Source organism: Orbicella faveolata, unplaced genomic scaffold, assembly GCF_042242905.1.
Source record: "Orbicella faveolata isolate gen_17 unplaced genomic scaffold, um_ofav_v1 contig_14, whole genome shotgun sequence".
Lineage (NCBI taxonomy): Eukaryota > Metazoa > Cnidaria > Anthozoa > Scleractinia > Merulinidae > Orbicella > Orbicella faveolata.
In genome coordinates, this window is record NW_028301541.1 from 6,004,125 (window position 1) to 6,030,000 (window position 25,876).

General features: G+C 41.1%; 7 protein-coding genes, 1 long non-coding RNA gene and 3 pseudogenes across 8 annotated transcripts in view; 7 read left to right on the top strand and 4 right to left on the bottom strand.

The window, feature by feature from the left end:
* Window positions 1-660: 660 nt before the first annotated feature.
* LOC110068531 (uncharacterized) lies at window positions 661-4,238 on the top strand. The gene is made up of 3 exons (XM_089286367.1): window positions 661-1,873; window positions 2,569-3,354; window positions 4,094-4,238. The coding sequence occupies exons 1-3, from the start codon at window positions 1,510-1,512 to the stop codon at window positions 4,147-4,149; spliced, it is 1,206 nt and encodes a 401-aa protein (XP_089142493.1). The 5' UTR covers window positions 661-1,509; the 3' UTR covers window positions 4,150-4,238.
* A 172-nt stretch (window positions 4,239-4,410) lies between these two features.
* On the bottom strand, window positions 4,411-5,808 carry LOC149113746 (histone H2B.1 pseudogene; annotated as a pseudogene).
* A 180-nt stretch (window positions 5,809-5,988) lies between these two features.
* Window positions 5,989-6,655, top strand: LOC110068534 (histone H2A). Its single transcript, XM_020775918.2, has one exon. It carries the CDS (start codon window positions 6,034-6,036, stop codon window positions 6,412-6,414), a length of 381 nt encoding a protein of 126 aa, XP_020631577.1. The 5' UTR covers window positions 5,989-6,033; the 3' UTR covers window positions 6,415-6,655.
* Window positions 6,656-7,555: 900 nt separating this feature from the next.
* Window positions 7,556-8,151, bottom strand: LOC149113747 (histone H4). The gene has a single exon (XM_089286365.1). The coding sequence runs from the start codon at window positions 7,958-7,960 to the stop codon at window positions 7,649-7,651; it is 312 nt and encodes a 103-aa protein (XP_089142491.1). The 5' UTR covers window positions 7,961-8,151; the 3' UTR covers window positions 7,556-7,648.
* Window positions 8,152-8,304: 153 nt separating this feature from the next.
* On the top strand, window positions 8,305-8,999 carry LOC149113748 (histone H3-like). Its single transcript, XM_089286363.1, has one exon. The coding sequence runs from the start codon at window positions 8,341-8,343 to the stop codon at window positions 8,863-8,865; it is 525 nt and encodes a 174-aa protein (XP_089142489.1). The 5' UTR covers window positions 8,305-8,340; the 3' UTR covers window positions 8,866-8,999.
* A 1,825-nt stretch (window positions 9,000-10,824) lies between these two features.
* LOC149113749 (uncharacterized) lies at window positions 10,825-12,294 on the top strand. Its single transcript, XM_089286362.1, has one exon. The coding sequence runs from the start codon at window positions 10,901-10,903 to the stop codon at window positions 11,474-11,476; it is 576 nt and encodes a 191-aa protein (XP_089142488.1). The 5' UTR covers window positions 10,825-10,900; the 3' UTR covers window positions 11,477-12,294.
* A 341-nt stretch (window positions 12,295-12,635) lies between these two features.
* Window positions 12,636-13,271, bottom strand: LOC110068532 (histone H3-like). Its single transcript, XM_020775916.2, has one exon. The coding sequence runs from the start codon at window positions 13,233-13,235 to the stop codon at window positions 12,711-12,713; it is 525 nt and encodes a 174-aa protein (XP_020631575.1). The 5' UTR covers window positions 13,236-13,271; the 3' UTR covers window positions 12,636-12,710.
* Window positions 13,272-13,424: 153 nt separating this feature from the next.
* LOC110068535 (histone H4) lies at window positions 13,425-14,020 on the top strand. Its single transcript, XM_089286366.1, has one exon. The coding sequence runs from the start codon at window positions 13,616-13,618 to the stop codon at window positions 13,925-13,927; it is 312 nt and encodes a 103-aa protein (XP_089142492.1). The 5' UTR covers window positions 13,425-13,615; the 3' UTR covers window positions 13,928-14,020.
* A 900-nt stretch (window positions 14,021-14,920) lies between these two features.
* LOC149113750 (histone H2A pseudogene) lies at window positions 14,921-15,577 on the bottom strand (annotated as a pseudogene).
* A 223-nt stretch (window positions 15,578-15,800) lies between these two features.
* LOC149113751 (histone H2B.1 pseudogene) lies at window positions 15,801-16,506 on the top strand (annotated as a pseudogene).
* A 2,675-nt stretch (window positions 16,507-19,181) lies between these two features.
* The window catches only part of LOC110068335 (uncharacterized), a 12,578-nt gene continuing 5,883 nt past the window's right edge, over window positions 19,182-25,876 (top strand). Inside the window, exons 1-3 of the long non-coding RNA XR_002298750.2 lie at window positions 19,182-19,290; window positions 19,385-19,442; window positions 22,414-22,478. This is a non-coding gene — a long non-coding RNA (uncharacterized LOC110068335). The remainder of the gene's footprint in view (window positions 19,291-19,384; window positions 19,443-22,413; window positions 22,479-25,876) is intronic.

The window sequence follows — 25,876 nt, forward strand, 5'->3', positions numbered from 1 at the left end:
TGACCATTCGATCAAATATCTCGTTCACAATTATAATTACTATTGTTATTATCTTTGATTGTCAAAAAATTGTAAGGATTGTGATTTCTGTTTCTGCGACAATTTCTTTTCACAAATATAGTGAGTTGCCTTAGGCCTCTCTACTAAAGCAAATCCGATTCTGGCCCACAACTATTCATATGAAATTGAGTTAAATTTGCATATGAAAGAAATTTCATTTTCATGTGAAAGGATGGGCACGAAGACTTGCTTTGAGAAAGAGACTTACGGTAATTCAGAAATAGCCTATTGCGAAATCGTACAAAAACATTTCATTGTGACATCAAAGAAATGCTTTCTCTAATAGAGTAACTCCTTACTCCACCATGCAACACGCATGCAGCCACAATCCCCCTCTTTACTGTGACGGAGGTCGATCTAACGCTCGAGACATCAGCTTCACAAACTCGCAACGACGGTTAAACCTTTATCAACCGCAAGTTGACAAATATCTGAGTGTTTAGGTTGCCCGCCGAAGCAGTACAACAGTTTCTTTAAAACCTAACACTCTTGTTTATTTGTTGTCTCACCCATGATCATGAGTGCGCTTTGTGACACATTGTACAGGTGAGCTTAATGAACACAAGAGGGGAAACAGCTGATTAATAACGAAATAGAGATTAGCCTAAGCTTAAGGTTATGTGAACTCTTCCGATTGCTTTCCGGAAAATTCCGAAGCTTACCGAAAATTATTAAAGGACAGATACGAAGTAGAAATCTTTATACTGAATACTAAATTGTAGTTCAGTGAAGTAATTATGACCAGAATATTCAGTCACATCAGTCAGTTGAAAAGACTCAAGTTTTGATCAATTCAATCTGTAATTCGCTCCAGTGTCATCCAATTTCGTCCACTCGTACTCCACTATAGTTACTTTTTAGCTCTAAAGCCCCGGTGAAATGCGCACAGAATCGAGAGGACGCAAGTTTATAGCTTCTGTCGACATGTGAACTCTTTCGACTCTGTTTTGGCCTGCGATCATTTTGATCAAGATCTACTTTGTACTCAAGTTGACGACTTACGTTTTCCACGTTTTGCTACCCTGCGCAAGTCAAAGCATGTATGTCTTGCGCCATTAGATGACTGCTGAATGACAGCGCGCGCGGAAACCAACCTGTACCATTGAAATGAGATTTTTGCCAACTTGTGCGCGCTTGCGGGTAGCTTTTCATTCCGTTTGCCGAACTCAAATTTATATTTCAAACTTGCGTCCAACTGAGATTCCGTTTTACTAGCATCACGATATTTCTGTCTTGACGGTTTGCCAATTGTTTTGAATCTGTTCTGAAATTCTGTATTTTATTAGACGCGCGCCATTTGGTCCACCACAACACGCGCATGTTGTTCGAATCGAGATGTTATGACGTGAACAATCGTTGCCAGGATATGTAAACGCGCCGGCAAAAGATGAAAATGTGAATGAAAATTGTTATCAAGGTTTACTTAAAAAAGAAAGACTATTTATAACCATGATGGCGGAGAAGAGAGTTCTACGCAAAGACGAACAGCTCTTAACGAAACTACAGTCAATTTTAAAACTGTACAAGAATTTCCATGCAGCAGCCGACGAACAAGACAAACTTGTCATTTTAGAGGCTTTGAAAAGTATTCGTGAGATTCTGACAAGAAGGTACGTCACTGAGCGTTTAGGAAGAAACGACATTACGGAGATTGAAGAAGTTTTAAAAGACTTGAAAAGCCACGTGAAAGCAATGGCGTTAGACGAATTATTCAGTGAATTAAATGAGATTAAAATGAGAATGGACTTGGTAGAGACGAGATTCGATCTGGAAGACACTATAAAGCATTCAAAAAATAATTTTAACGAAGAAGGTAAGTCATTTGAAATGTTCTCAATGATATGAAAAATCTTAAATGAGTAATTATTTAGCCACTGTATATTATCAATTTTTCGTTATTGCTGAACTTACCGAGATCTAGATATGCAAGACCAACGTAAATCAGCTTTTCTCTGTAAATGTAACTGGCTGACTTACTGACTGACAAACAGACAAGCAGACAGGGACAGACAGACTGACTGCCTGCCTGATTGTCCGACTGAACTGAGACCGACAAATTGTCAGTCTGGCTGTGCGACTGACGGATCGGCTGACCAAAAAACTGACTGATAAAGTGACTACCTGCCTGCCTGCCTACCTACCTACTTGTCTGTCTGTCTGTCTGATTGTCTGATAGACTAATTGACTCCTTAACTGCCTGCCTGACCGACTGACTGCCTGTCTTTGTGCCTCATTGCCTGCTTGACTGACTGACTAACTGACTGACTGACCAACTGACCGACCGAAATCAGTTTAAACATATTTGTTTTATTAGAACCGTGACAACTTCTAAATGACTAACATACAAACCAATTGATCCATACGTTACACATTGTTCAGTAAGATACCATAGTTTCGGACCGACATTAGACATTTGGGTGCGCCAACGCAACGTAACGTCCAGCGCAAGTCTTTCTGACTTTTCTTGTCATCAGCTATTATTTTAATTCAGTAAGTCTTATCCCGTAGATGATGATGAGATATGGAGCAGAATCAGTGCTAAAAGGAAGGAAATACTCGGCCAGTCAAGCTTAAGACTGAAATCCACTCTTCCACGATACATGTACAAGGTGAGGTTTGATTTGCCGGGTTCACCTGCTCCTGTGCGCGCCGGTTCAGATGTGGGAAACGAGAACCAGGACTCGGAAGAAACGTCCGATGATAGCAAAGAGCGTTTCAAATCAACTGACCAGATACTTCAAGATAGGATTAACAGTCTTCAGGGTTTTCTTAGGGAGCGAAAAACACGTTTAGCATCAGCAAGGAGACGCACAAAGATTAGTTCAGAGCTGGTGAATTCGGCGGACTACACGATTCAGCAATGCAAGAGAGAGTTACAAAGAGCTCGAGATGCGCGCTGTGGAAACCTTAGGACAAAGACTACATCTGTAGTTAAAAGCGGTGAGGACGATCTCAAACAAGGAAAGTCCCAAAGCGTGACAGTTACACGATGCGAAGAATGTAAAAGATGGTTAAAGGAAAGAGATAAGTTTTGGGGATTAGAGTCGGATTCGGAAGAAGAAGACATTAAAGAGTTTAACAAACACGTGAGACGCCGGAGCTTACGGCGAGATTCAAGGCCTTTTGAAGCTACAGGAGGAAGGATAGTTGGTATGTCTTCGGGATCATCTAGACACAAAGATGTCAGAAGAATAGCTGGGCGTGGTACATGGACAACACCAGCTTATGTTCCGCCATGGGCAGCAAATGGGACGAATACCGTACTAGACAAAGGGCGGTTTGGTCCTAAGCGAGGTAAGAATAGATATTTGTTTACGTGTTTTCAGTTAGGGAAAAAATTGTTCCCGAAAGTTTCGGAAAAAGTTTGGGATTCTATTTATTCTTGCTTAATAGTACGCACATTATGACTGGTCAATTTTATTGACGCCATCACTCTATACTTAAGAGCCAGCCGTTCAACATGCCTGACTTTAATATTTCCTCCCTGAACCTTCTCCAGGGATCTCGCGAGAAACGTAAAAAAAAAAAACCTTATTCACCTTGTTTACCTTGTTTTCCTGGTTGATTCGAAAGATACAGTCGCCCTTTTTCTCCCTCGACTTATGATCAGCGAGCTTCGAGTTTGGTCAAGAGAAAATGAGAGAAAATTTTCTCTTGGTTTGGTACAGTAGCGCAAATCTGGACGGGAGAAAACCCGGTCCGATTCTTTGATTATACTGACGCTGACACACTTGACACAATCGTATTTGAAACAACGCAGCGAGCCGACCAGTGTAGAGCCAGGGAGTTGACGTAATCTGCGCGCATTTGTTTCTACCTTGAAATAAAATGGAACCTCAAAATGAACGGGCCGATCGGTTTTCTTGATCAAAATAAGGGCGCGTAACTCACACAAGGCATAGGACGATATGCAAAAGTAATACAACACTACTCTTGGTTTTTAAGTTATCAATCGGACAATGACAACATCAACTTGTCAAACTCTTTGTTCTTTTAAGTCACATTTAATTTTCTTTCGCTTTAATCTCTGCAGGAATTTTACAGAAATTTTGGACTCGTCTAACAAGACACCACCACTATGCAAGTTAGGTGAAATTTTCAGAAGTGAATGTACAACGCAAATTAGAACTGAATATCTATGGATATTTGTTACTATTTTGCACTTAAATAAAGCGAACCCTTTAGATGCCATTTGCAGTTGTCTTTGATTGTGTTGGGTCCTTGATACTTCCATCAGTCCGCAAGGGGAATTGGTTTTTCTCGAAACGTCTCTAAAAACTTGAATACCTTTAAACAATTTTTGTAAACTTAATCTAATGCAGTTCAATTCAAAGTGACACACAGCAACAATTTGTTCTTATTTCGCGATCTTTCTATTTTATTGATCAAGGCTAGAGAATCTTGTTAATTAGCTAATCTCGGCTTTAAACCGTTAAATTATTCTTATACAAACCCTCTCGTTTGAGGGACTGTTGTTGGCAATCTAAAAGCGGAATCAGGCGTTGCCCCGCCGAAACGGAGACCAGAGAGCATATGGATATCGGAGATTGTATAGTCTCGACTCCAGATAAACCTGTTCAAGACTCTCGGTCACTACTCCTGATGCTTGCTGTCACCATGCGGTACGGAACACAAATGTTTATGAGCTACCGCTAAGCTCTTCATAAGAAGATTGTCTATGGGAAGAAAATTCTTTTTACGCTCCTACTATCTTCATGTTAGTTGCGGGAAAAAAAATAGGTAACTGAAATATCCTGAGGGCGTGACGCGCGCGTGCTTCTCGCCCTCAGGAATTCGCGCGGCCATTTTTTTCTTGCGGTTTTCTTTCGCGTCACGCATACCCTGGGTACCAGAGGGTTTTTTTTTTTTTCCGTAGCGAAGCTGCGATTGTGAGCGGCGAAGCCGCGATCGAGATCCTGGCGAGAGAGAAAAAGTTTTTTTTCCTCTCTCGCCAGGATCTCGATCGCGGCTTCGCCGCTCACAATCGCAGATTCGCTGCAAAAAAGGAAAAAAAAAAAAACCTCTCGCACACAGGGTACGTCACGCACGGCGGACAAAGCGAAAGAGGGACTACTCGTGGCCTAAAGGCTAAATATCATGTTGATTGGGCACAGGATCGATACGACATTTTCTGTTTAGCGGAAAGTTTCCACACTACAAAAATGAGTTTATAATTAATACTAGGATAAGGAGCCAAAAGAAAGGAAGAGGAGCTGTTAGTCATTGATTTTTACAACATTTGGTGGCTCCTAAAGGAGCCATCTGTTTTGGCGGGAAACCCACAAAGTGAGTTTACTTGCTGCTGGTGTACTTGGTCACAGCCTTGGTTCCTTCACTCACGGCGTGTTTGGCCAGTTCACCGGGCAGAAGCAGCCTGATGGCGGTCTGGATCTCGCGGGAGCTGATGGTTGATTTCTTGTTGTAGTGGGCAAGGCGGGAAGCTTCGGTGGCGATGCGCTTGAAGATGTCGTTGACGAACGAGTTCATGATGCCCATGGCTTTGCTGGAGATACCAGTGTCAGGGTGCACTTGCTTCAACACCTTGTAGATGTAGATAGCATAGCTTTCCTTTCTCTTTCCCCTTCTCTTCTTCTTTCCGTCAGCCGCGGCCTTTGCCTTACCGGCTTTCTTCTCGCCTTTTTTCCTGCAACTTTGGGTGTCATGTCTGTAGATCAGAATGGATTTGAATGAAGACTGGATGATGCATTTTGTATTTATGATAAAATTTTGAAAGGATCAATTACCATAAAGATCGAAATTCTCGATTCCTAATTGGTCAGACCTTAGGGGTCATGTTATTTTGCATGTGGTTTATTTATACCACTTTGGGTCTTTGTTTTCCCTTGTCAAATGACAAGTTCTTATTGGTGTATTTCGATCCCCTATATTCGACAAGTAGCAAATAAAATGTAGTACATATCACTTCTGTTTCATTCACTCAGCAAGTTATTCTCGTAAGTTTTACATTCAATCATGTCTGGTCGAGGTAAAGGAAAGGCAAAGGGCACCAAGTCCAAGAGCCGCTCATCCCGAGCAGGGCTTCAGTTCCCAGTTGGTCGTATCCACCGTCTTCTCCGCAAAGGCAACTACGCTGAGCGTGTTGGCGCCGGTGCTCCAGTGTACTTGGCTGCAGTTCTCGAGTATTTGAGTGCCGAGATCCTGGAGTTGGCGGGCAACGCTGCTCGTGACAACAAGAAGACAAGAATCATCCCCCGTCACCTTCAGCTGGCTGTCCGTAATGACGAGGAGTTGAACAAACTGCTCGCCGGTGTCACCATCGCACAGGGAGGTGTTCTTCCCAACATCCAGGCTGTACTTCTGCCCAAGAAGACCGAGAAGAAAGCCAAAGCTTAAATAAGCTTTGACTCACAAAAACGGCTCCTTTAGGAGCCACCAAATATAACAAAAGTCTTGGCCCACATGAATACTAATATACAAAGTGGAAACACATTTGTTAAAATCGGTTCTACTTTCATTGAGCTATGAAAATCCAAAGCCCTGCACTATTTCTGTTTCTTTATTGAAACTGAGACATTATACTCTCGGTTTGTTGAAATCCAGTATTTACTATGAAATTAAAAATATTTCCTACGTATCGGTCCGTTTGTCTGCATTATTGCGCAAACGTTGTAATCTTGCGCGCCGATATGTAAATCGCACTTCTAAATAAACACGCGCTACAACTACACACGGTCCGTCTGGCACATCTTCGAAAGCGCTTTTAGTTGAGCTTGCAAAAACGAAGAAAGAATTACGAGAAGCCTTCTTGTATGCAAGCCCTTTTAGCAAATCAAATTCAGAACTGCGAATCGTCCAAGTTGTGCGCGCGAGCAAAGTAGGTCGACCGTTACAGAAAAGGCGCCAAAACCTCGCATGAATAAACAATAAAGCTCACCTATTATTGGACTGAAATTAAAGGACATACTCGGGCTTGTCTTAATTCAAACTGAAACATGGTACTCGGTTTGTTGAAATCTTGTATTTACAATGCACTAAGTTGCTTATCTGCCTGTCTTTTTGTCTGCAATATGAGCAAACGCTTTTAAACGCGCGAGATCTGCGCAAATATAAATCGAACTTTTCTTTTTGACCGTGCGCAATTTATGCTATGGACTTTCGTGCAAAAGATATATGCGTGCACATTAGTTAATGGCCAAAAATCAAGAAAGAATTGTGAGAAACCTTGGACAAGCCCTTGTCTAAAATTCGAAAAAAATGAGAACTGCAACTGTGCGCACGAGCAATTTAAGATCGACCGTAACAGAAATGGCGCCAAAACCTCGCATGAACAAATTGAAAGCTCACTCATTTTTCGACTGAAGGGATATCGCAGAATGTTGGTGGAATATTCGAGCAGTGAACATTATTAGGCGGCTTCCTTAAGCGCGCGCGCTCTGAAGAACAAGAGTCACTGTTTGGATCGTGGATACTGTACGTTGCCTTCAGCGCGCTATACTACTGCATTAGTGTTTGTAATATCTTGCTGCTTATATCATGAATCATAACGAAACATTTTATTGTTCATGACTTTTGAGAGATTTGGTGGCTCCTAAAGGAGCCGTTTGTTTGTGTTGGAAGACTCTGCAGTTTAACCGCCAAATCCGTACAGAGTACGGCCTTGTCGTTTCAGAGCGTACACCACATCCATGGCTGTCACAGTCTTTCTCTTGGCGTGCTCGGTGTAAGTCACAGCATCACGGATCACGTTCTCAAGGAAAACTTTGAGAACGCCACGAGTCTCCTCGTAGATCAGGCCAGAGATTCGCTTGACACCGCCACGACGAGCAAGACGACGGATGGCTGGCTTGGTGATGCCTTGGATGTTGTCACGAAGGATCTTTCGATGACGCTTGGCGCCTCCTTTCCCTAGACCTTTGCCTCCTTTACCGCGACCAGACATGATTGCTTGCTTGTATCACTGAGATATAACCAAAGAAGCGCCGATTATGATATTTATAAGGTGAAGAATGACCTCTCAGAAAACACAACATGAGTATGCGTGTCCTTATTGGCTAATTATATAAAACAAAGCCAAGTGTCAGTAAATACTGTTGATTATCATAAAACACCGTTCGTTTTCATTCACACTACACGTGCGAGGAAATCAAGTCTTTTCCGCTTATAAAACCTAAATAAAACTTCGTAAGGAAACAGCTGTTCAACTTTCTTTCTACTTAAACGATTCTCCTTTAATTCATAGCGGAAAAACTGTTAAAATCCCTGAAAAGTTTCTTCGGATCGAAATACAGTCACAGAACCGTGAAATTATTTGGTGATATTATGTTAAACCAATCAAATCTCATAGTTTTGAACCAATCACGAACAAGCCCGCCAGGTATAAATCCGTTTGTAACGTTATTTTGTTATTATCAGGGATATTTCTCGATATCGAACATGGCACGTACCAAGCAAACTGCTCGTAAATCAACTGGTGGAAAAGCTCCACGAAAACAGCTCGCCACAAAGGCAGCTCGTAAGAGCGCTCCCGCTACCGGTGGAGTCAAGAAACCTCATCGTTACAGGCCTGGTACAGTCGCTCTTCGTGAGATCCGTCGTTACCAGAAATCCACCGAGCTGCTGATTCGCAAGCTGCCCTTCCAGCGTCTTGTGCGAGAAATCGCTCAGGATTTCAAGACCGATCTGCGTTTCCAGAGCTCCGCTGTGATGGCGCTTCAAGAAGCTAGCGAGGCTTACCTTGTTGGTCTGTTTGAAGACACCAACTTGTGCGCCATCCACGCCAAGCGCGTCACCATCATGCCCAAGGACATTCAGTTGGCCCGCCGAATCCGTGGAGAGCGAGCATAGAGTGGATAGCACTGTCCATTACAAAACAAACGGCTCCTTTAGGAGCCACCACATGAATAAAAGCAATGACCGATTGATCCATTAGGAATAACTTCAAATAAATAGAGGGAAGAAATTTTGTTCGATACCCAGCAGCCATGTCTCCGCGACCCAATTTTTTGGCAACATATTTGTTATGTAGGAAAAAAAAAGTCTTTATTTCGAGGTGCTGAAAACGTGAATAGAAGTTGGTTGGGAGAGTTTTGTTGCAGAAACGTTTCGTTACACAGTAAATCCGTTTCGTTAGGTGTTTTGGAGAATTACGCGCGCCACCGAACGAGTTACCATCCCGTCGCTCGGTTATGTATAAAACTACAACTCGAAATAAGCCCTTCACTCTTTCCTGTTTTGAAGAAAACCGCTTTAGGACCAAAGCATTTAGAACTGATATGCGATTCTTCGTATTTCAGTGACAGAAAAATCTGATAGCAGTTTTCAGCATGTTTGGCTTGGCGCGCGTTTTCAAGTGAAAACTGCGCTTCCGTTGTCGCCTGTAACCTGAACGAGATTTCCGGCCATTTGTTGATACGCTCACGAACAGGAATCTGGTTGCCAAAACTTCGGACAACGTATAATAAAAAAATCTAAATCACGGGGAAGAATTTAAGTTTTGTATTCCTACATCGAACAATAATTAATCGATAACTAATTCTAAATTTCTTGAACGCGAACTCAAGTGAGCCCTGTTTACGTTCGATCGATGAGGGAACATGAGATTCATGTAAATAATTTTTGCAGAAGCTCTTCATAGACTCAGTGCTCTACCCAAAGAAAGGTTTTTCTTTCTCACCAACAGTTCATTTATTACATTTTTAGTCTGAAAATTGGGTTGTAGTTTCGTAGTTATTTGGCGCGTGACTTTGGCGCGTAGCCGTGTATATGACGAAAGTGCTGTATAAATGAACTGCCCGTGGTCCTTGTTTCAAATACCGAATACTTTTTACTCGCTTGGTCTGTAGCCTGCAGTATAGAAAAGAAAGTATATATTTATGTATTACGATATATTGTTGTCATGAGTTCGTCTAGGATCAGAGCATGAATTTATTTGATGGCAATGTTAGGTATAAATGTTGACCGCGTTTAGTTGCGTTTATGCTCAGATCGTTGTGGTTACAAACCAAGAATGGCGCATATTAGATCATTTTTACCAATTCACTTCATAGCGTTTCCGCTTCTCCACTTTCTAGGACCACTCACGTTACGATTTCAAGAAACTGAGAGCGCGTTTATAGGTTGTAGAAACATTTGATAGATAAATTTAGCCCGCTTACGATGGATAAGATAGACAGTAAATGACCTTTGAGTAGATGCAATATGTAATGTGTTTGCTTTAAGCTCTAACAAAATCAAGAGTAAAATTCTAAACATCAGTTTTCGTATCATGCCTTTTACTAAGTAACCCTCGCGTCATCGAAAGCGAATTACGTTCAAGGTTTCAAGCGCATTTTCTGATGATTTGATCGGAACATCATGAGTGACAGACAAATGGCGGACTGACGGAGTTTGTCCTTGTTGTTAAAACTTCAGAGACGTTCAGCCTTTGGAAATCAAAATGAGTGCCAATTTGATCAGAGAAATGGAAGGTGTAGGAGTTTATCTTTCCCAGTATTTACGATATTTTGAATGATAGCGACCTGAACCAGAGTTATTTAGCTGTAAAGACGAAATATTGTATATAAAGTTACCACTTTATGAACTTGTACGCTTAAAATTTCACCCTCTTTCAGACTTTATTTCAACTATGTTGACATTTTCAACTTGAAAAATATCACAACTACAAACTGTTAAGCTTAGGTTCAATAAAATGTTGGAGTATCACACTTTATTTGCGCAAATCGCTGGACAAACAAGCACAGAAATTCGCGACGCCATTTTCCAACCCTGTTTCCTCAGTGGTCCGCATGTTGCGCATTTACTTTGCGCTCTCACTCAACAGACCTTATTTGAATCTTCAGTTCCTAAGCGAGAGTAAGGTTCGTTGTTCTACAATTACAAGATGTCCGAAGCAGGAAAGTCGCCAGCTAAGAAAAAGCCAGCTGCGCCTAAAAAGCCTGCTGATCATCCACCTTATTTGGATATGATCAAGGCTGCCATTGTAGCACTGAAGGAGCGAAACGGTTCATCCCGCCAAGCCATCGAGAAATACATCAAAGCCAACTACAAGGTTGGCGAGGTCGGTTCTCACCTGAAGATGGCTTTGAAGAGAGGCGCCGCCAGCGGAAAGCTACTACACACCAAGGGAGTTGGTGCTTCAGGCTCCTTCAAGGTGCCCAAGGAGGAAAAGAAGGAGAAGAAACCGAAGAAGAAGCCCGCTGCAAAGAAGAAGCCCGCCGCCAAACCAAAGAAGCCCGCCGCCAAGAAGGCAGCGAAGAAACCGGCGGCAAAGAAGGCCGCAAAGAAACCAGCAGCGAAAAAGCCAGCAGCAAAGAAACCCGCAGCTAAGAAACCAGCAGCAAAGAAGCCCGCAGCTAAGAAACCGGCGAAGAAACCCGCAGCTAAAAAGTCACCCAAGAAAGCAGCGAAGAAACCAGCGGCGAAGAAGCCCGCCAAGAAACCAGCGAAGAAAGCATAAGGGGTGAGGCGCTCCTTCACCAAACAAAACGGCTCCTTTAGGAGCCACCACATGAAATAAAAGAGCAATAATCAACAGAGTACTCCTCCGAAAAAGTAATCCTTTCTTTGGATTTATAAAGCTATAAACTTGTGCTGTGAAAGCATTTGGCTCGTCCTGTCTTCTATTCCTTGCCCGTAAAATACGTAAACGTTAAAAATTATTCGCTGTTCAATTTTATTTCTAAGGAGACTCGGCAAAAAAAAAATATTTTCTAAAGATTTGTCGCTGAAAGCTCGCTTTGACTGTGACGGTCTCAGAACGGTCTCGAATGACGCGTGACTCGTGATCTCGTGTGCGTGACACGCGAAAGCCAGTTGAGCGATAAAACAATCATGAAGTGTTTTCAAGGCTCTCCACCGGGCATTCATTTTAAAAATATCAAGCCCCGGTTGTTGGATCATGGAAGGTTGGATAACGCTATCCACTAGCTAGATTAACGGGTATCCAGTGGATAATTGTTAACAAAACAAACCACACGCGCCATCCGCGGGAAAGTGATTTATGCAAGATTCGTTTTAGTTTGCGCGCTCGATTGTAACGCGCTCAGTGCCCGGAAAGTCTGCAGAAAATGGCTTCTCTTAATAACATTTTTAAAAATTAGACCTATTTCTCTTGCAAAGCCAAGGGAAATAATTTGCTAACTTATTGCGAACTGATTCTTGGACAATAACTTAACTTTTGACTAATAAAACCAGTCAGGAGATAGCCTGTTCCAGGCTCTTGGGCTCGGGCTCCTGAACCCGTCAAAAATAAAAGGTTTTTGCTTACATTATAAAGTACGCCCGTGATCCTTTGAGTTCGTCCCGAAACTAAACTGTGTACTCGGCTCTTTATATACAGTGCCGTTTAACTAATTACTTCAAATACCTTGATTCGGATTTTTGCATTTTTAACCCAAAAAGGAAGCATTCTGGTTTATAACCTTCCCTGGTCCAAAAGGTTTCTTTCTACTTAACGCTGCGTCGCCTCGCGTTTTAAATTTTTGCTCTAGAAGTACTCCGCTTTTAAGACAAGTTGCTACGTCTTTATAGCTTTCTGCTATTAACGCACAGTGAAGCAATATCTCTATTTTATCTGCTGTGAGGGGAATATCATAATTTGTTGTGATATAAAAATCAGTTGGTCATTGCTTTTATTCATGTGGTGGCTCCTAAAGGAGCCGTTTGTTTTGTAATGGACAGTGCTATCCACTCTATGCTCGCTCTCCACGGATTCGGCGGGCCAACTGAATGTCCTTGGGCATGATGGTGACGCGCTTGGCGTGGATGGCGCACAAGTTGGTGTCTTCAAACAGACCAACAAGGTAAGCCTCGCTAGCTTCTTGAAGCGCCATCACAGCGGAGCTCTGGAAACGCAGATCGGTCTTGAAATCCTGAGCGATTTCTCGCACAAGACGCTGGAAGGGCAGCTTGCGAATCAGCAGCTCGGTGGATTTCTGGTAACGACGGATCTCACGAAGAGCGACTGTACCAGGCCTGTAACGATGAGGTTTCTTGACTCCACCGGTAGCGGGAGCGCTCTTACGAGCTGCCTTTGTGGCGAGCTGTTTTCGTGGAGCTTTTCCACCAGTTGATTTACGAGCAGTTTGCTTGGTACGTGCCATGTTCGATATCGAGAAATATCCCTGATAATAACAAAATAACGTTACAAACGGATTTATACCTGGCGGGCTTGTTCGTGATTGGTTCAAAACTATGAGATTTGATTGGTTTAACATAATATCACCAAATAATTTCACGGTTCTGTGACTGTATTTCGATCCGAAGAAACTTTTCAGGGATTTTAACAGTTTTTCCGCTATGAATTAAAGGAGAATCGTTTAAGTAGAAAGAAAGTTGAACAGCTGTTTCCTTACGAAGTTTTATTTAGGTTTTATAAGCGGAAAAGACTTGATTTCCTCGCACGTGTAGTGTGAATGAAAACGAACGGTGTTTTATGATAATCAACAGTATTTACTGACACTTGGCTTTGTTTTATATAATTAGCCAATAAGGACACGCATACTCATGTTGTGTTTTCTGAGAGGTCATTCTTCACCTTATAAATATCATAATCGGCGCTTCTTTGGTTATATCTCAGTGATACAAGCAAGCAATCATGTCTGGTCGCGGTAAAGGAGGCAAAGGTCTAGGGAAAGGAGGCGCCAAGCGTCATCGAAAGATCCTTCGTGACAACATCCAAGGCATCACCAAGCCAGCCATCCGTCGTCTTGCTCGTCGTGGCGGTGTCAAGCGAATCTCTGGCCTGATCTACGAGGAGACTCGTGGCGTTCTCAAAGTTTTCCTTGAGAACGTGATCCGTGATGCTGTGACTTACACCGAGCACGCCAAGAGAAAGACTGTGACAGCCATGGATGTGGTGTACGCTCTGAAACGACAAGGCCGTACTCTGTACGGATTTGGCGGTTAAACTGCAGAGTCTTCCAACACAAACAAACGGCTCCTTTAGGAGCCACCAAATCTCTCAAAAGTCATGAACAATAAAATGTTTCGTTATGATTCATGATATAAGCAGCAAGATATTACAAACACTAATGCAGTAGTATAGCGCGCTGAAGGCAACGTACAGTATCCACGATCCAAACAGTGACTCTTGTTCTTCAGAGCGCGCGCGCTTAAGGAAGCCGCCTAATAATGTTCACTGCTCGAATATTCCACCAACATTCTGCGATATCCCTTCAGTCGAAAAATGAGTGAGCTTTCAATTTGTTCATGCGAGGTTTTGGCGCCATTTCTGTTACGGTCGATCTTAAATTGCTCGTGCGCACAGTTGCAGTTCTCATTTTTTTCGAATTTTAGACAAGGGCTTGTCCAAGGTTTCTCACAATTCTTTCTTGATTTTTGGCCATTAACTAATGTGCACGCATATATCTTTTGCACGAAAGTCCATAGCATAAATTGCGCACGGTCAAAAAGAAAAGTTCGATTTATATTTGCGCAGATCTCGCGCGTTTAAAAGCGTTTGCTCATATTGCAGACAAAAAGACAGGCAGATAAGCAACTTAGTGCATTGTAAATACAAGATTTCAACAAACCGAGTACCATGTTTCAGTTTGAATTAAGACAAGCCCGAGTATGTCCTTTAATTTCAGTCCAATAATAGGTGAGCTTTATTGTTTATTCATGCGAGGTTTTGGCGCCTTTTCTGTAACGGTCGACCTACTTTGCTCGCGCGCACAACTTGGACGATTCGCAGTTCTGAATTTGATTTGCTAAAAGGGCTTGCATACAAGAAGGCTTCTCGTAATTCTTTCTTCGTTTTTGCAAGCTCAACTAAAAGCGCTTTCGAAGATGTGCGAGACGAACCGCGCGTAGTTGTAGCGCGTGTTTATTTAGAAGTGCGATTTACATATCGGCGCGCAAGATTACAACGTTTGCGCAATAATGCAGACAAACGGACCGATACGTAGGAAATATTTTTAATTTCATAGTAAATACTGGATTTCAACAAACCGAGAGTATAATGTCTCAGTTTCAATAAAGAAACAGAAATAGTGCAGGGCTTTGGAATTTCATAGCTCAATAAAAGTAGAACCAATTTTAACAAATGTGTTTCCACTTTGTATATTAGTATTCATGTGGGCCAAGACTTTTGCTATATTTGGTGGCTCCTAAAGGAGCCGTTTTTGTGAGTCAAAGCTTATTTAAGCTTTGGCTTTCTTCTCGGTCTTCTTGGGCAGAAGTACAGCCTGGATGTTGGGAAGAACACCTCCCTGTGCGATGGTGACACCAGCGAGCAGTTTGTTCAACTCCTCGTCATTACGGACAGCCAGCTGAAGGTGACGGGGGATGATTCTTGTCTTCTTGTTGTCACGAGCAGCGTTGCCCGCCAACTCGAGGATCTCGGCGCTCAAATACTCGAGCACGGCAGCCAAGTACACTGGAGCACCGGCGCCAACACGCTCAGCGTAGTTGCCTTTGCGGAGAAGACGGTGGATACGACCAACTGGGAACTGAAGCCCTGCTCGGGATGAGCGGCTCTTGGACTTGGTGCCCTTTGCCTTTCCTTTACCTCGACCAGACATGATTGAATGTAAAACTTACGAGAATAGGTTTCCGAGTGAATGAAACAGAAGTGATATGTACTACATTTTATTTGCTACTAGTCGAATATAGAGGATCGAAATACACCAATAAGAACTTGTCATTTGACAAGGGAAAACAAAGACCCAAAGTGGTATAAACAAACCACATGCAAAATAACATGACCCCTAAGGTCTGACCAATTAGGAATCGAGAATTTCGATCTTTATGGTAATTGATCCTTTCAAAATTTTATCATAAATACAAAATGCATCATCCAGTCTTCATTCAAATCCATTCTGATCTACAGACATGACACCCAAAGTTGCAGGAAAAAAAGGCGAGAAGAAAGCCGGTAAGGCAAAGGCCGCGGCTGACGGAAAGAAGAAGAGAAGGGGAAAGAGAAAGGAAAGCTATGCTATCTACATCTACAAGGTGTTGAAGCAAGTGCACCCTGACACTGGTATCTCTAGCAAAGCCATGGGCATCATGAACTCGTTCGTCAACGACATCTTCGAGCGCATCGCCACCGAAGCTTCCCGCCTTGCCCACTACAACAAGAAATCAACCATCAGCTCCCGCGAGATCCAGACCGCCATCAGGCTGCTTCTGCCCGGTGAACTGGCCAAACACGCCGTGAGTGAAGGAACCAAGGCTGTGACCAAGTACACCAGCAGCAAGTAAACTCACTTTGTGGGTTTCCCGCCAAAACAAACGGCTCCTTTAGGAGCCACCAAATGTTATAAAAATCAATGACCAACAGCACAGTCTTTTGTGCCTTATTTCAACAACCCTTTCTCGTAATACGCATTGTTTCCTCTCAAACTAACGGCAATGACTAATGTGATTGCGAAAACGTGAATGTCTGGTGTGCGTTCGGAATCTATCTTATATATTGTTTGATGTTTGACTCAACGTGAACGTGCGTTCTGATATTAAAATAGAAATATCAATTCAAAAGGCAAATTTTTGTGGGGAAATAAATTTTATAACGTAAGGCGACTCGGTCACGCATGAGGTTCAAAAGATCGCGTATGTACGTGTCGTTCTTCGTTTACGCTAGTTCAATGAAGTTTTCGTTTGAATGGGATGGAGAATGAATGACGTAGCCAGCGGGGTTGCACGCGCGAGTATGTTTCGTGCGCGAACGCAACTTGTAATTTCGAGTCAAAGTAATCGGCCCTCACTAACTCAGGAAGAGAATAAAGAAATTAATAAAGAGACGAAAAGCTGGCCAGTGTAATGTTGACAATAATTTTAACCGAGCTGCGATCGGTTGTGTCTAGGCCCTTCTTGTCATTAGTACCAAGTCCGCAGGCTGCTCAGTATCTCGTACATGTCGGGTATACCGCGCTATTTTCGCTTTCGCTAGTGACTGATTTGAAAAAAAGAGCGATACTTCTTATCCGGAAGTACACAGGATTTAAGTTAGCCTGCGAGTAGTGTCACCACTTTTACAATATGTTGATAACAAAAAGACTTGAAGAATAAGCATTTGCGTCATGGCAAGCATGTTGCCGTTTAATAGGGGAAGGAACAAATGTGACGCAAGGTTCTGTGGCTTTCATGAAGGTCCCCAATAGGTTTGGCGAGATGCGGGATTTGGCTTTTTTTCTTCGTGATATTCGGGATTTGAGCTGAAAACAGGGACGGGAAGCGGGAATTACAATTACGAACGGGAGTGGGATTTCGTGTTTTTATGGGGTTGGGATGCGGGATTCGCAGGGGGAATAGAGCGGGATACGGGTTATTACATGACCTCGTAAATTAACCAGCGCAAAAACCGCAAGCTGGTAGAAACGAACCTTTTGTGCATGTAGCAGTGTCAGGTTTCTAATGAATGGCAACGGCTCTCTACCCTATCAGGTTCTGTCAAACGTATCCATTATCGCTTGATTACGTTAGTATCATGAGACTGTATGAGGTCTTTGAGTCCTATTTCGATCATTTGTGTCGGCCTCTGATATTAATGACATCTGTCCATTGGCTCCTCGCGGCTTTGGTGCTCGTTATAGTGGCTTCGCCGCTTTCTTAGCGCGCTCAAATTGCTTAAAAACCGCCAAGCTACGCAGGCTATCCATTTCCGACATTTTCGACGCTTGCGCCTGTAATCTTGACCACCCCTCTGCCACCGATCCTTTCTAGTTTTTCTGAGTCTTTCGACCTTTTCCAGAGCGCTTGACCGGGCGCTTGGCTTGTTTTGGCCAGGATGGCCACACCGGATGGCGGTGATAACGATTTACCGAACGAATTATGCGACATTATAAATTGCGTCGCCATATTCACACCTTATTCCCCATTACTTCTATGGGATGTAAATGAACCCACACACTGATCGAAAAGAGTAGGGGATGTAGTTCCCGATGTGGTGGTCTATCTCTCATCTGATGGTTAAATGCTCGGAGATATTAGCTGCATGAGCTACTCTGAAATCCGAGGGTAAATAAAGTAATATATGTATGTATATTTACGAAAAGGATGTGCGAGCAGGAGTGCCTTCATTCGAAAAGAAAAATTCTTAGCCCACATTTCAAAGAAAATGAAGACGCTGAAAGCTTTGAAGGAAACTGTCAGGTGTGTTTACGGGCCATCTCATGGAAATGAACAATCTTTTTCTCAGTTTCACTGATACGTGGGCAGAAGAAAACAAAACAGAACTGACCGTTTACGGAAAGTAACGTTCCAATCATTTGTGCTTACTTATCTGCTACCCTTTGAATCCTTTTGTGATCTTCTATGCGATATCTATTTTTAAAAAGATTTCTGCGTTAATTATTAATTTAACAATTTAACAAATTTTAAATAATTAACGCGGAAATGTCGTTGAAAAGTGGACGGGATCGGGATTTCCAGGCTAAAAAGGGCGGGATGGCGGAATTAACAGGAAAAAATGAGCGGGAAAGCGGGATCTGAGAACCCTATTGTGGACCCTGGGATTCCTTTAAAAAAATGTCCAACAGTCAGCCTCTAACATCCGCTCCGCCAGGCTAGCCTGTAGAACAGGGGGATTAGCGGGGCAGAGAGCAAAACGCTAGAGCGAAACGCAATACACGAACGCGATTTTTTTCGTCTCGCGCTCGTGTATCGCGTCACGCTCACTGTCCCGCTAATCCGCCTCTTCTGCAGGCTACCGCCATGCCGAGAGTATTAGGCACTTTAAAACCTGAGATCGGGTGTTCTTTCTTTAACGGCAGAACGCCAGCTCCCAGGTTAGCCAGTTTTAGGACAGGAATTTGTATTTTATCAGGAGTGATAGGTTCCACTCTGCAAGCAGAGCCTTGCGGTACATATCTGCTCAAAACAAGCGATAAAAGAGGCTCTGCTTGCACGGTGGATGGGCTCCTGATTTTATTTAGAATTTTGCTTATGCTTGGTTGATAATGACCAGCATGAAGAACAGAGAACACAGATGAAGATGAGTTGTAAACGTCTTTTGTTGAAGTTTCTTTTTGTTTTGCGGAGTAACCAAATAGAATTGGTAGCCGAAGTAAAATTCGTAAAAATTTGTTTTTGTGCTGTTTTATCCTCAAAGTGTAATGTAGAGACGATTGTCAGAACCATGAACCATAATCGGGGACTATAGCTCCTGTCAGAACTCAAGATATCCCTCCCCTCCCCACCACCTATGCCCTCACCTTCCGGCTATTTCCCAGTGATCTTTGCGAGTGTAGTTCGTGTCCGCCATTTTGATTTTGTCACGTGTGGAAACAAAATAGTGGAAAATGTATCGTAGTTATCGTAGTTTCAGAGGTTTGTTCTTTGTTTCAAAACGGCTTGAACCAGTGATATTACTTAATCTGGGTCATAAGCTAACTTTCTCCACTTTTTTGCTTCTCGGAACCAGGAGATGGAATGTAGAGACGTGTTTGTTGACAACTTGTGAGGACCGTCCCTGGACGAAGGTAATTAGCTTGTTTTGCGGTGTGATTACCTTACAGTTTGATTGGATAAATACTTGACTAGGTAATAAGATAGGACATAAACCTTGCATGTGTGTCCATCAGAGTTAATTCTGCTTTTAAGAGGCACACAAACTGAGAAACATGTAGCGCAATAGTTGTATGCGCCATTCCATTTAATCCGCAACCACCCCCCCCCCCCCTTCCTAATGAGGTGCTTTGAATTTTACCCCCCAAGAAAAGAAGATCAAAGTGCCCCCTCGGAAACTGCCTTGAAAGACCCCCCTCCCCCTCAGATTTCCTAGCCTCTCAATGGGGGTGGGGTGTGGGGGTGGTGGTGTGGATAAGAAATGAAATGGCCCTATGAATATCCTCATTTGAGATGGATTCTTAGTTTTCAGATAAATCAGCAAAGGAAAATCTAAAAGAAGGCTCTTTCTTTTTGACAGAAGTTTGTTAATTATATTATGTGTACAAATGTCAAATGTGTGGAGTAAGTTTAAGTTTAAGTTTATATCATAGATTTGTTTCATGCTTAGAAGCTTATCCTCAGCATTTCCAATGACCTTCTATAGGCTTGGTATAGATGTTTTTTTGGGAGCGCACAGTGGGTTCATGCATGGACTTATATTTGGACAAATTATTGGTTTATTGGTTAGAGTGACTTAATTGAGTTATGGATGCATGTTGAAGTTTGGAGAGCACAAGATCTAGGAAAGTCTAAGAGTTATTTAAGTCATACCAAGAGCAATAGACTTTTTCACAGTTTCTGATGCCATCTTGCTTGGGGGCAAAGACAGCAAACATTTACTGTAAACGTATATGGGGAAAATAGAGAATCTAAAGTGTAACAACTCATGGGAAATTTAAGTTCTGAAGTATTATTTTAGTCGGACAACCAACTAAAAATTTACCCTCTTATTTCCTGTCAAAGCTCAGTCACGTGCAATGGAGAATACCGCAGACACGTTATAAAGGCTCAACCTTCTTTCCACGATGAAAAACTGCAGAAACCTAGTTCTTGGCGAGGTTGTTTATACATCAGTCATCTATCATATATCCCAGATTCTTGACTTTATTTATTGATTGGTTACGATTTTTAGTTTTGATCGCATGAATTAGAAGCGTTAATGACAGTATCAAGTTTGTACAAAAGATGAGAAAGGAATGGCATTCCACACAGTCAACACTGATTCGAAAGTTGTTGAGTAGTAGAGTCTTTTCAATGCAAACCAAATTATTGTCAATGATTGGAGATTGCTATGTCTGAGAAAAATGATTTACCAGCTTAATTATAGTGAAAGCTGCACTGGTAATCGACATCATTGTGATTCGATAATTGAGGGATATCAGTACAGTATGTGTAAAGACAGGTCTTTGAATCACTCTCGTCACAAAATTATTCTTCATTTATTCTGACAAAAGAATGTATTGGTTTCAATATATATCATACTGATAATGGAAGTTATAAGATAATTTTCTCATGCAAGAAACGAATATGGTAGAAGCCATCCCTCAGGTACATGTGCAATATTAGAAGTACCATCCATTGAGAGCTCAGTACAGTATTTCCAGACTGTTATAAACACTCACTCATTGAAAGTTATGAACTCAGATGAGTGCAGATTAGAAAAAAAACAGAAAGCACTGCAGTGAACAGTGAGAGGAGAAGGCAACTGCTCTCGTAAACAATGATGTGTTGTAAGTTGTAGGGCTTTATACGGTGTGTTACTCAGTAGCAAAGTCTTACCGGTACATGAACAGTGTAATTATTAAATACCAAACGTGAGAGTGACCCCAATCTCCCCTAATACATAAGTGATGTCACAACTCAAATTAAAACCTCAGTATGATTACCGTAGCTTTCACTTTCATCTATTGGTCAGTTAAAATAAGTAATATTTTTGTGATGAAATAATTATATATTTCAGTTCAGTTTCATGATATTTCTTTGAGACATGCATCTATTAGCATGGTACATATCACACATGCTATTTTTAGAACCGCTGTACACTGCAAACGATCAACACTCGTAGTACTTAGCACGTCTAGCTACAGCCCGACTTACGATCTTAGATTTTCTTGTTATGAATTAAAAACTAGAGATACTGTGTAAACGAATTTACTGATCACTTTTGACGAAAATAGCCTAGCTAGAAAAGCCACAATTATTAAGCTTTTCATTGTTCCATGCAGTGTACATTTGTTTGTAAAACTGAGTAGCAAATGCATGGGAAAATTTAGAGACATTTGTTATGGAAAATTAAAAGTGGAGTTCTTCGGCTGACAGTAAATCCATAGTCTTCAAATTTAGTTAAAAAAAAAACCTTCTGCTGGATATCTTTTCTTTGTAACTCATAAAATACTCAGAATGTTGATCACTCTCAATTTATTGGGCATCAAAATTTTAACTTTTCCCGTTCATTCACAGCAGTTTTTGCTGTGTTTGACCTCCAGGCAAGATGGCATCAGAAACTAAAAAGGTCTATTGCAGGTTTACAAGTGCTCTCCATACTCCCAAATGCATCAATAATGTAATATTTAGAGCCATGCTAAGTGTGATCTAATAGTAACCGAGATTGGAATTAAATATAAAAACTTTAAAAGAGAAAAGAGATTGGAAATAAGCAAGAAACAACTTTTATTTGAGATGATGAAATCAAAATTTTCTTCTACATTGTATGTATAGTGTAGTGGTAAATTAAAAACAGCTCTACTCCTTTGTCATTATCTTTATCAATGGTTTGTGGTGCTAGAAAATCCCACCAAAAAAATCTTCCCTACTTTTACATGCGTGGTAAGATGGCAGTGACATTTCTAGATATGCCTCTGTGTTGGGGACGTACTCCCTTTAAATTTTCTTGCATCAGTACGTGTAAACTGCTTGAAATGCAAAGTTTGTATGTAGTAGGAAAACGCTGAAGAAATGTTGTCTTGGTGGCGACTAAACACAGATATTAATCTTGTTTTTCAGGTGAGATTTTAACAGAAAACCAAGTGACTCATGGCTTCTACAGTCAGCGTGTAGCAGTTATCCAGGTAAGCAAACTGATTAACAATTCTTGATTAATTTAATCAAATATTCACCAGCCACCTTGAAATATTCTGCAGGTTTTAATTGTTGTGATTTTTTAGGTTTGTTTTTTTTCATGATGTTAAAAAAATGCTGCCAAAAATCTGTTGCTACAAACATCTTTCCAGCAAATAGTATCCTGCTCCTGAAATAGATGAAATCCATATTACCATTGATAAACAATATACTAAAATGTATTAAGGTGCCTCCAAACAGTTTCCAACAGTTAGATTTTGATGGGTCATTATAGCCACTCTTTATCACTTGATGCTACTATCATGGTATCAAAAAATTGCCCAATCATGGTGAACAAGTTGTTATCATTTTCATGACACAATAGGTTACCATAGCAATGGTATGACCTGCTAAAAATGCCCTTAGTTATGGCTTTAGGGGCTTATAATTCAAAAACGGCACAGAGAAATTTATTTTATATCATAAAAGTTTAATAAGCATGATGAGATGCAACTTTTGGCAAAGTTTTTAAAAAAATCTGCACATGGGGTTCAGAGCCACCTTCAGTTGACAGTATGATTATTTAACACCTTCTCTTCTCTTCCCTACCATCCTTGAAATTCTCTTCCTTATTCGAAAGGATGATCCACTGATGAAATGCATCAGTCAATTCTGGTACATGCTGTAGTTGCCATTCCCTTTGCTTGGTCAACCCTTGGTTATAGGCTTTAAGAGTTTAATTGGACTGACTGACAGACATTGAAGAATATTATTTTGTATAAACTGTGCTAGCTTCAGCTTTAACTTCAGTGTATATATACATGTGGCATAGTGCTATTACCATCTTTTTGAGGGTCGCAGCATGAAGGTTGTATGATATCATAAATTGCCTGCTGGATTTGGTGAAAGCTTTTTTGTCCAGCTGTTTTAATAATTTCTTATCTTGTGCAAAGAATAAGGCAAGGACTTGGGGGTAGGCTTTGGTAGTGATATCATATGGCAACTCTGCTTATATAATAAGCTTTTTTGAGTCATTTTACTCACGTTTCCAGTTAATTAATGTTTGCAAAAGCAATTGCATGCTAACACAGACAGTTTTGAAAACAATTCGGCTTCCAGCACTTGTAGTATGATTGAGGGCCCATTAACTGATTTATGCATGGGTTGCCAAGGAAGTCAAATTTCATTTTGGTTAATTGTGTCAGTCTTTCGGAGAAGCCATTTTCCCATGTATATGGGAAATTTGAAACAATTCAGTAGCTTGCAAATCGATTACATTTTCTCCCAGACCCCCTAGTGTGGCAAGGCTCTTTGGCACTTCCAACTCGGACTAAGCACAATGCAACTTCTACTTTCAAAAGTTGTGAAAACCAGTCACAAAAATTATATGAGAAAAACAGAAAAACAGCTGCAAAAGGAAAGAGAAAAAATAATTCCAGCTTTTTCTTGATGAGCTTTAATATTTAAACCAAGGTTGGAAACATAGCTTGGCAGACATTTTGAATTCTTTGCTAAATTTTCATTTGGAATCGCTCTCAATCAATCAGACTTACATAGTACTTAGCGATAATCTCTACATAGCAAAAAGAGGATTCAAAATAAATTATTGAGTAAAGGAAAAAAAATTCCATAAAGTAATAAGCCGAGTGTTTTTTTGGATTAATCACATGACATCACTGGTGTCACTGATCGATCATGAATAAGTTAAAACACATGAAATAACTCTGAACTGACTAAATGTGACAATGTTATAATGACAATAAATTTTCCTTAGCAATGGCTCAAAATATTAAGTACAGGAATTTCTTTGATGCATAAGAATTAAATACGGGTAACCACAATCGGTGAAAGATAGATTAAATAACAATAAAAGGTAATCTTGTAAGGTGATTCTGCTGAATTGTATCACCTATCCTTGCTGTGCATAATTTTCATGTCATTAGTATAGGCCACTCAAGAATCGGGCTTTTGAGTCACTTAAGAGCCTGTCGACAGTGACGCGCTGACCATCGCCTCTCCGAGACGAGGATGCCATATATATATATATATATATATAGTATAGGCCTTTGAACATGTGCACATACAAAACATTTGAGAGATTTCCATCAAGCTAATATCAACAGTAAGTGTTAGTTTTCCCCCAAATGTGCACGGTGATCACCACTTTTTAATGCAGAGATTTAAGTGACATACAGCTGACTACTGTATATTACAATTGAAAGAAAAGTTAAAAATTCTGGTTTGAAATAATTACTTTCATTTGAATGCTTTACAGAACATGTCCTTAGTAAATGCTGGTTACGTATGCATGGAGAGATTTCTTTAATTCAATGCTTAATGTGTGGTTCCAGAAAATGTCTATACCCCCACCATGTAGGGAATTGGAAATTCTGGAGGGGAGGGGGTCAAAGACTCAGGAAATTTTGGAGGGGAGGGGGGTTGGACAATTGATTTAGTTTCCAGATGTCCTTCAATACAGATTCAAGTATCGATCTAAGTAGATCTTTCACATGAAAAAATAGTGGCTTGAATACTTGTATTTGATCATGAATTGCATGACATGTAAAATACATTTTCTTTCTTCAAAAAGCACTTTGGAAGCTAACAATGTTAAGAATGTGCCGTTGCATGGAAATGGCCGCCATTGCTTGTTACCAGTCCACATGGAGTCACCTTGTGGGCCAAAAAGCACTGGCACTAGCCTAGTTTGTATTTGTATTGCTGTTCAAAGTTGCAGCTGTTGAGTGGCAGTCAATTTCTTTCGTAAAAATTAGTTTCTTTATAAAGGTAGAAATGTTGACTGTTCCGATTTCACAAATGTGAGAATTTCTTATTCTTTGTTATCTCTGTGCATTTGCATGTAATTTTGCTGTAAAATTGACTTTCGTCATGAGTGTGTTAGCGATCGTGTTCACAATAAAAGCGTGATGTCAATTTCATCCACACACATCTTATCAGTCCTTCAACAGAAATTGTACCACATTTACAAAGGGACTTAGTCATATAGGAAGGTAATTTGACAAGTTACATTTTATCTATTTTCTTTTCAAGCATGCTAAAATAAATTGCTGTATGTTTTCTTTGTGTGTGTCTTCAGATTTTATGGTCAATCGAGAATATTAAAACAGCAATCCAGGAGGCTAAATGTTTGAAGTGTTTACTTTGACTTTAACTTTAACTTTAACAAACTTTCTTGCCAAAACTATCTTTTCAGAGGGTATGGGGAGTGTACATAATACTTGTGGAAATTTCGGAGGGGTGTGGGGGGGGGGGGGGTAATTTTTGTGTTCAAAAAATGGAAATTCTGTGGAGGAGTGGGGGCTTATGTGAAATTCCCTCTGTGGTGGGGTACGGTTATTTTTCTGGAACTACACAATAATATCTTAATTCCTATGAAGACATGATTGAT

What these genes read in the sequence shown, in the direction of transcription:
- LOC110068531 (XM_089286367.1), top strand. Translation starts at nt 1,510, where the DNA reads ATGATGGCGGAGAAGAGAGTTCTACGCAAAGACGAACAGCTCTTAACG. An exon ending in AAATAATTTTAACGAAGAAG is followed by an intron (nt 1,874 to 2,568) that starts GTAAGTCATTTG and finishes CTTATCCCGTAG; the next exon opens with ATGATGATGAGATATGGAGC. An exon ending in GCGGTTTGGTCCTAAGCGAG is followed by an intron (nt 3,355 to 4,093) that starts GTAAGAATAGAT and finishes TAATCTCTGCAG; the next exon opens with GAATTTTACAGAAATTTTGG.
- LOC110068534 (XM_020775918.2), top strand. Translation starts at nt 6,034, where the DNA reads ATGTCTGGTCGAGGTAAAGGAAAGGCAAAGGGCACCAAGTCCAAGAGC.
- LOC149113747 (XM_089286365.1), bottom strand. Translation starts at nt 7,960, where the DNA reads ATGTCTGGTCGCGGTAAAGGAGGCAAAGGTCTAGGGAAAGGAGGCGCC.
- LOC149113748 (XM_089286363.1), top strand. Translation starts at nt 8,341, where the DNA reads ATGTTAAACCAATCAAATCTCATAGTTTTGAACCAATCACGAACAAGC.
- LOC149113749 (XM_089286362.1), top strand. Translation starts at nt 10,901, where the DNA reads ATGTCCGAAGCAGGAAAGTCGCCAGCTAAGAAAAAGCCAGCTGCGCCT.
- LOC110068532 (XM_020775916.2), bottom strand. Translation starts at nt 13,235, where the DNA reads ATGTTAAACCAATCAAATCTCATAGTTTTGAACCAATCACGAACAAGC.
- LOC110068535 (XM_089286366.1), top strand. Translation starts at nt 13,616, where the DNA reads ATGTCTGGTCGCGGTAAAGGAGGCAAAGGTCTAGGGAAAGGAGGCGCC.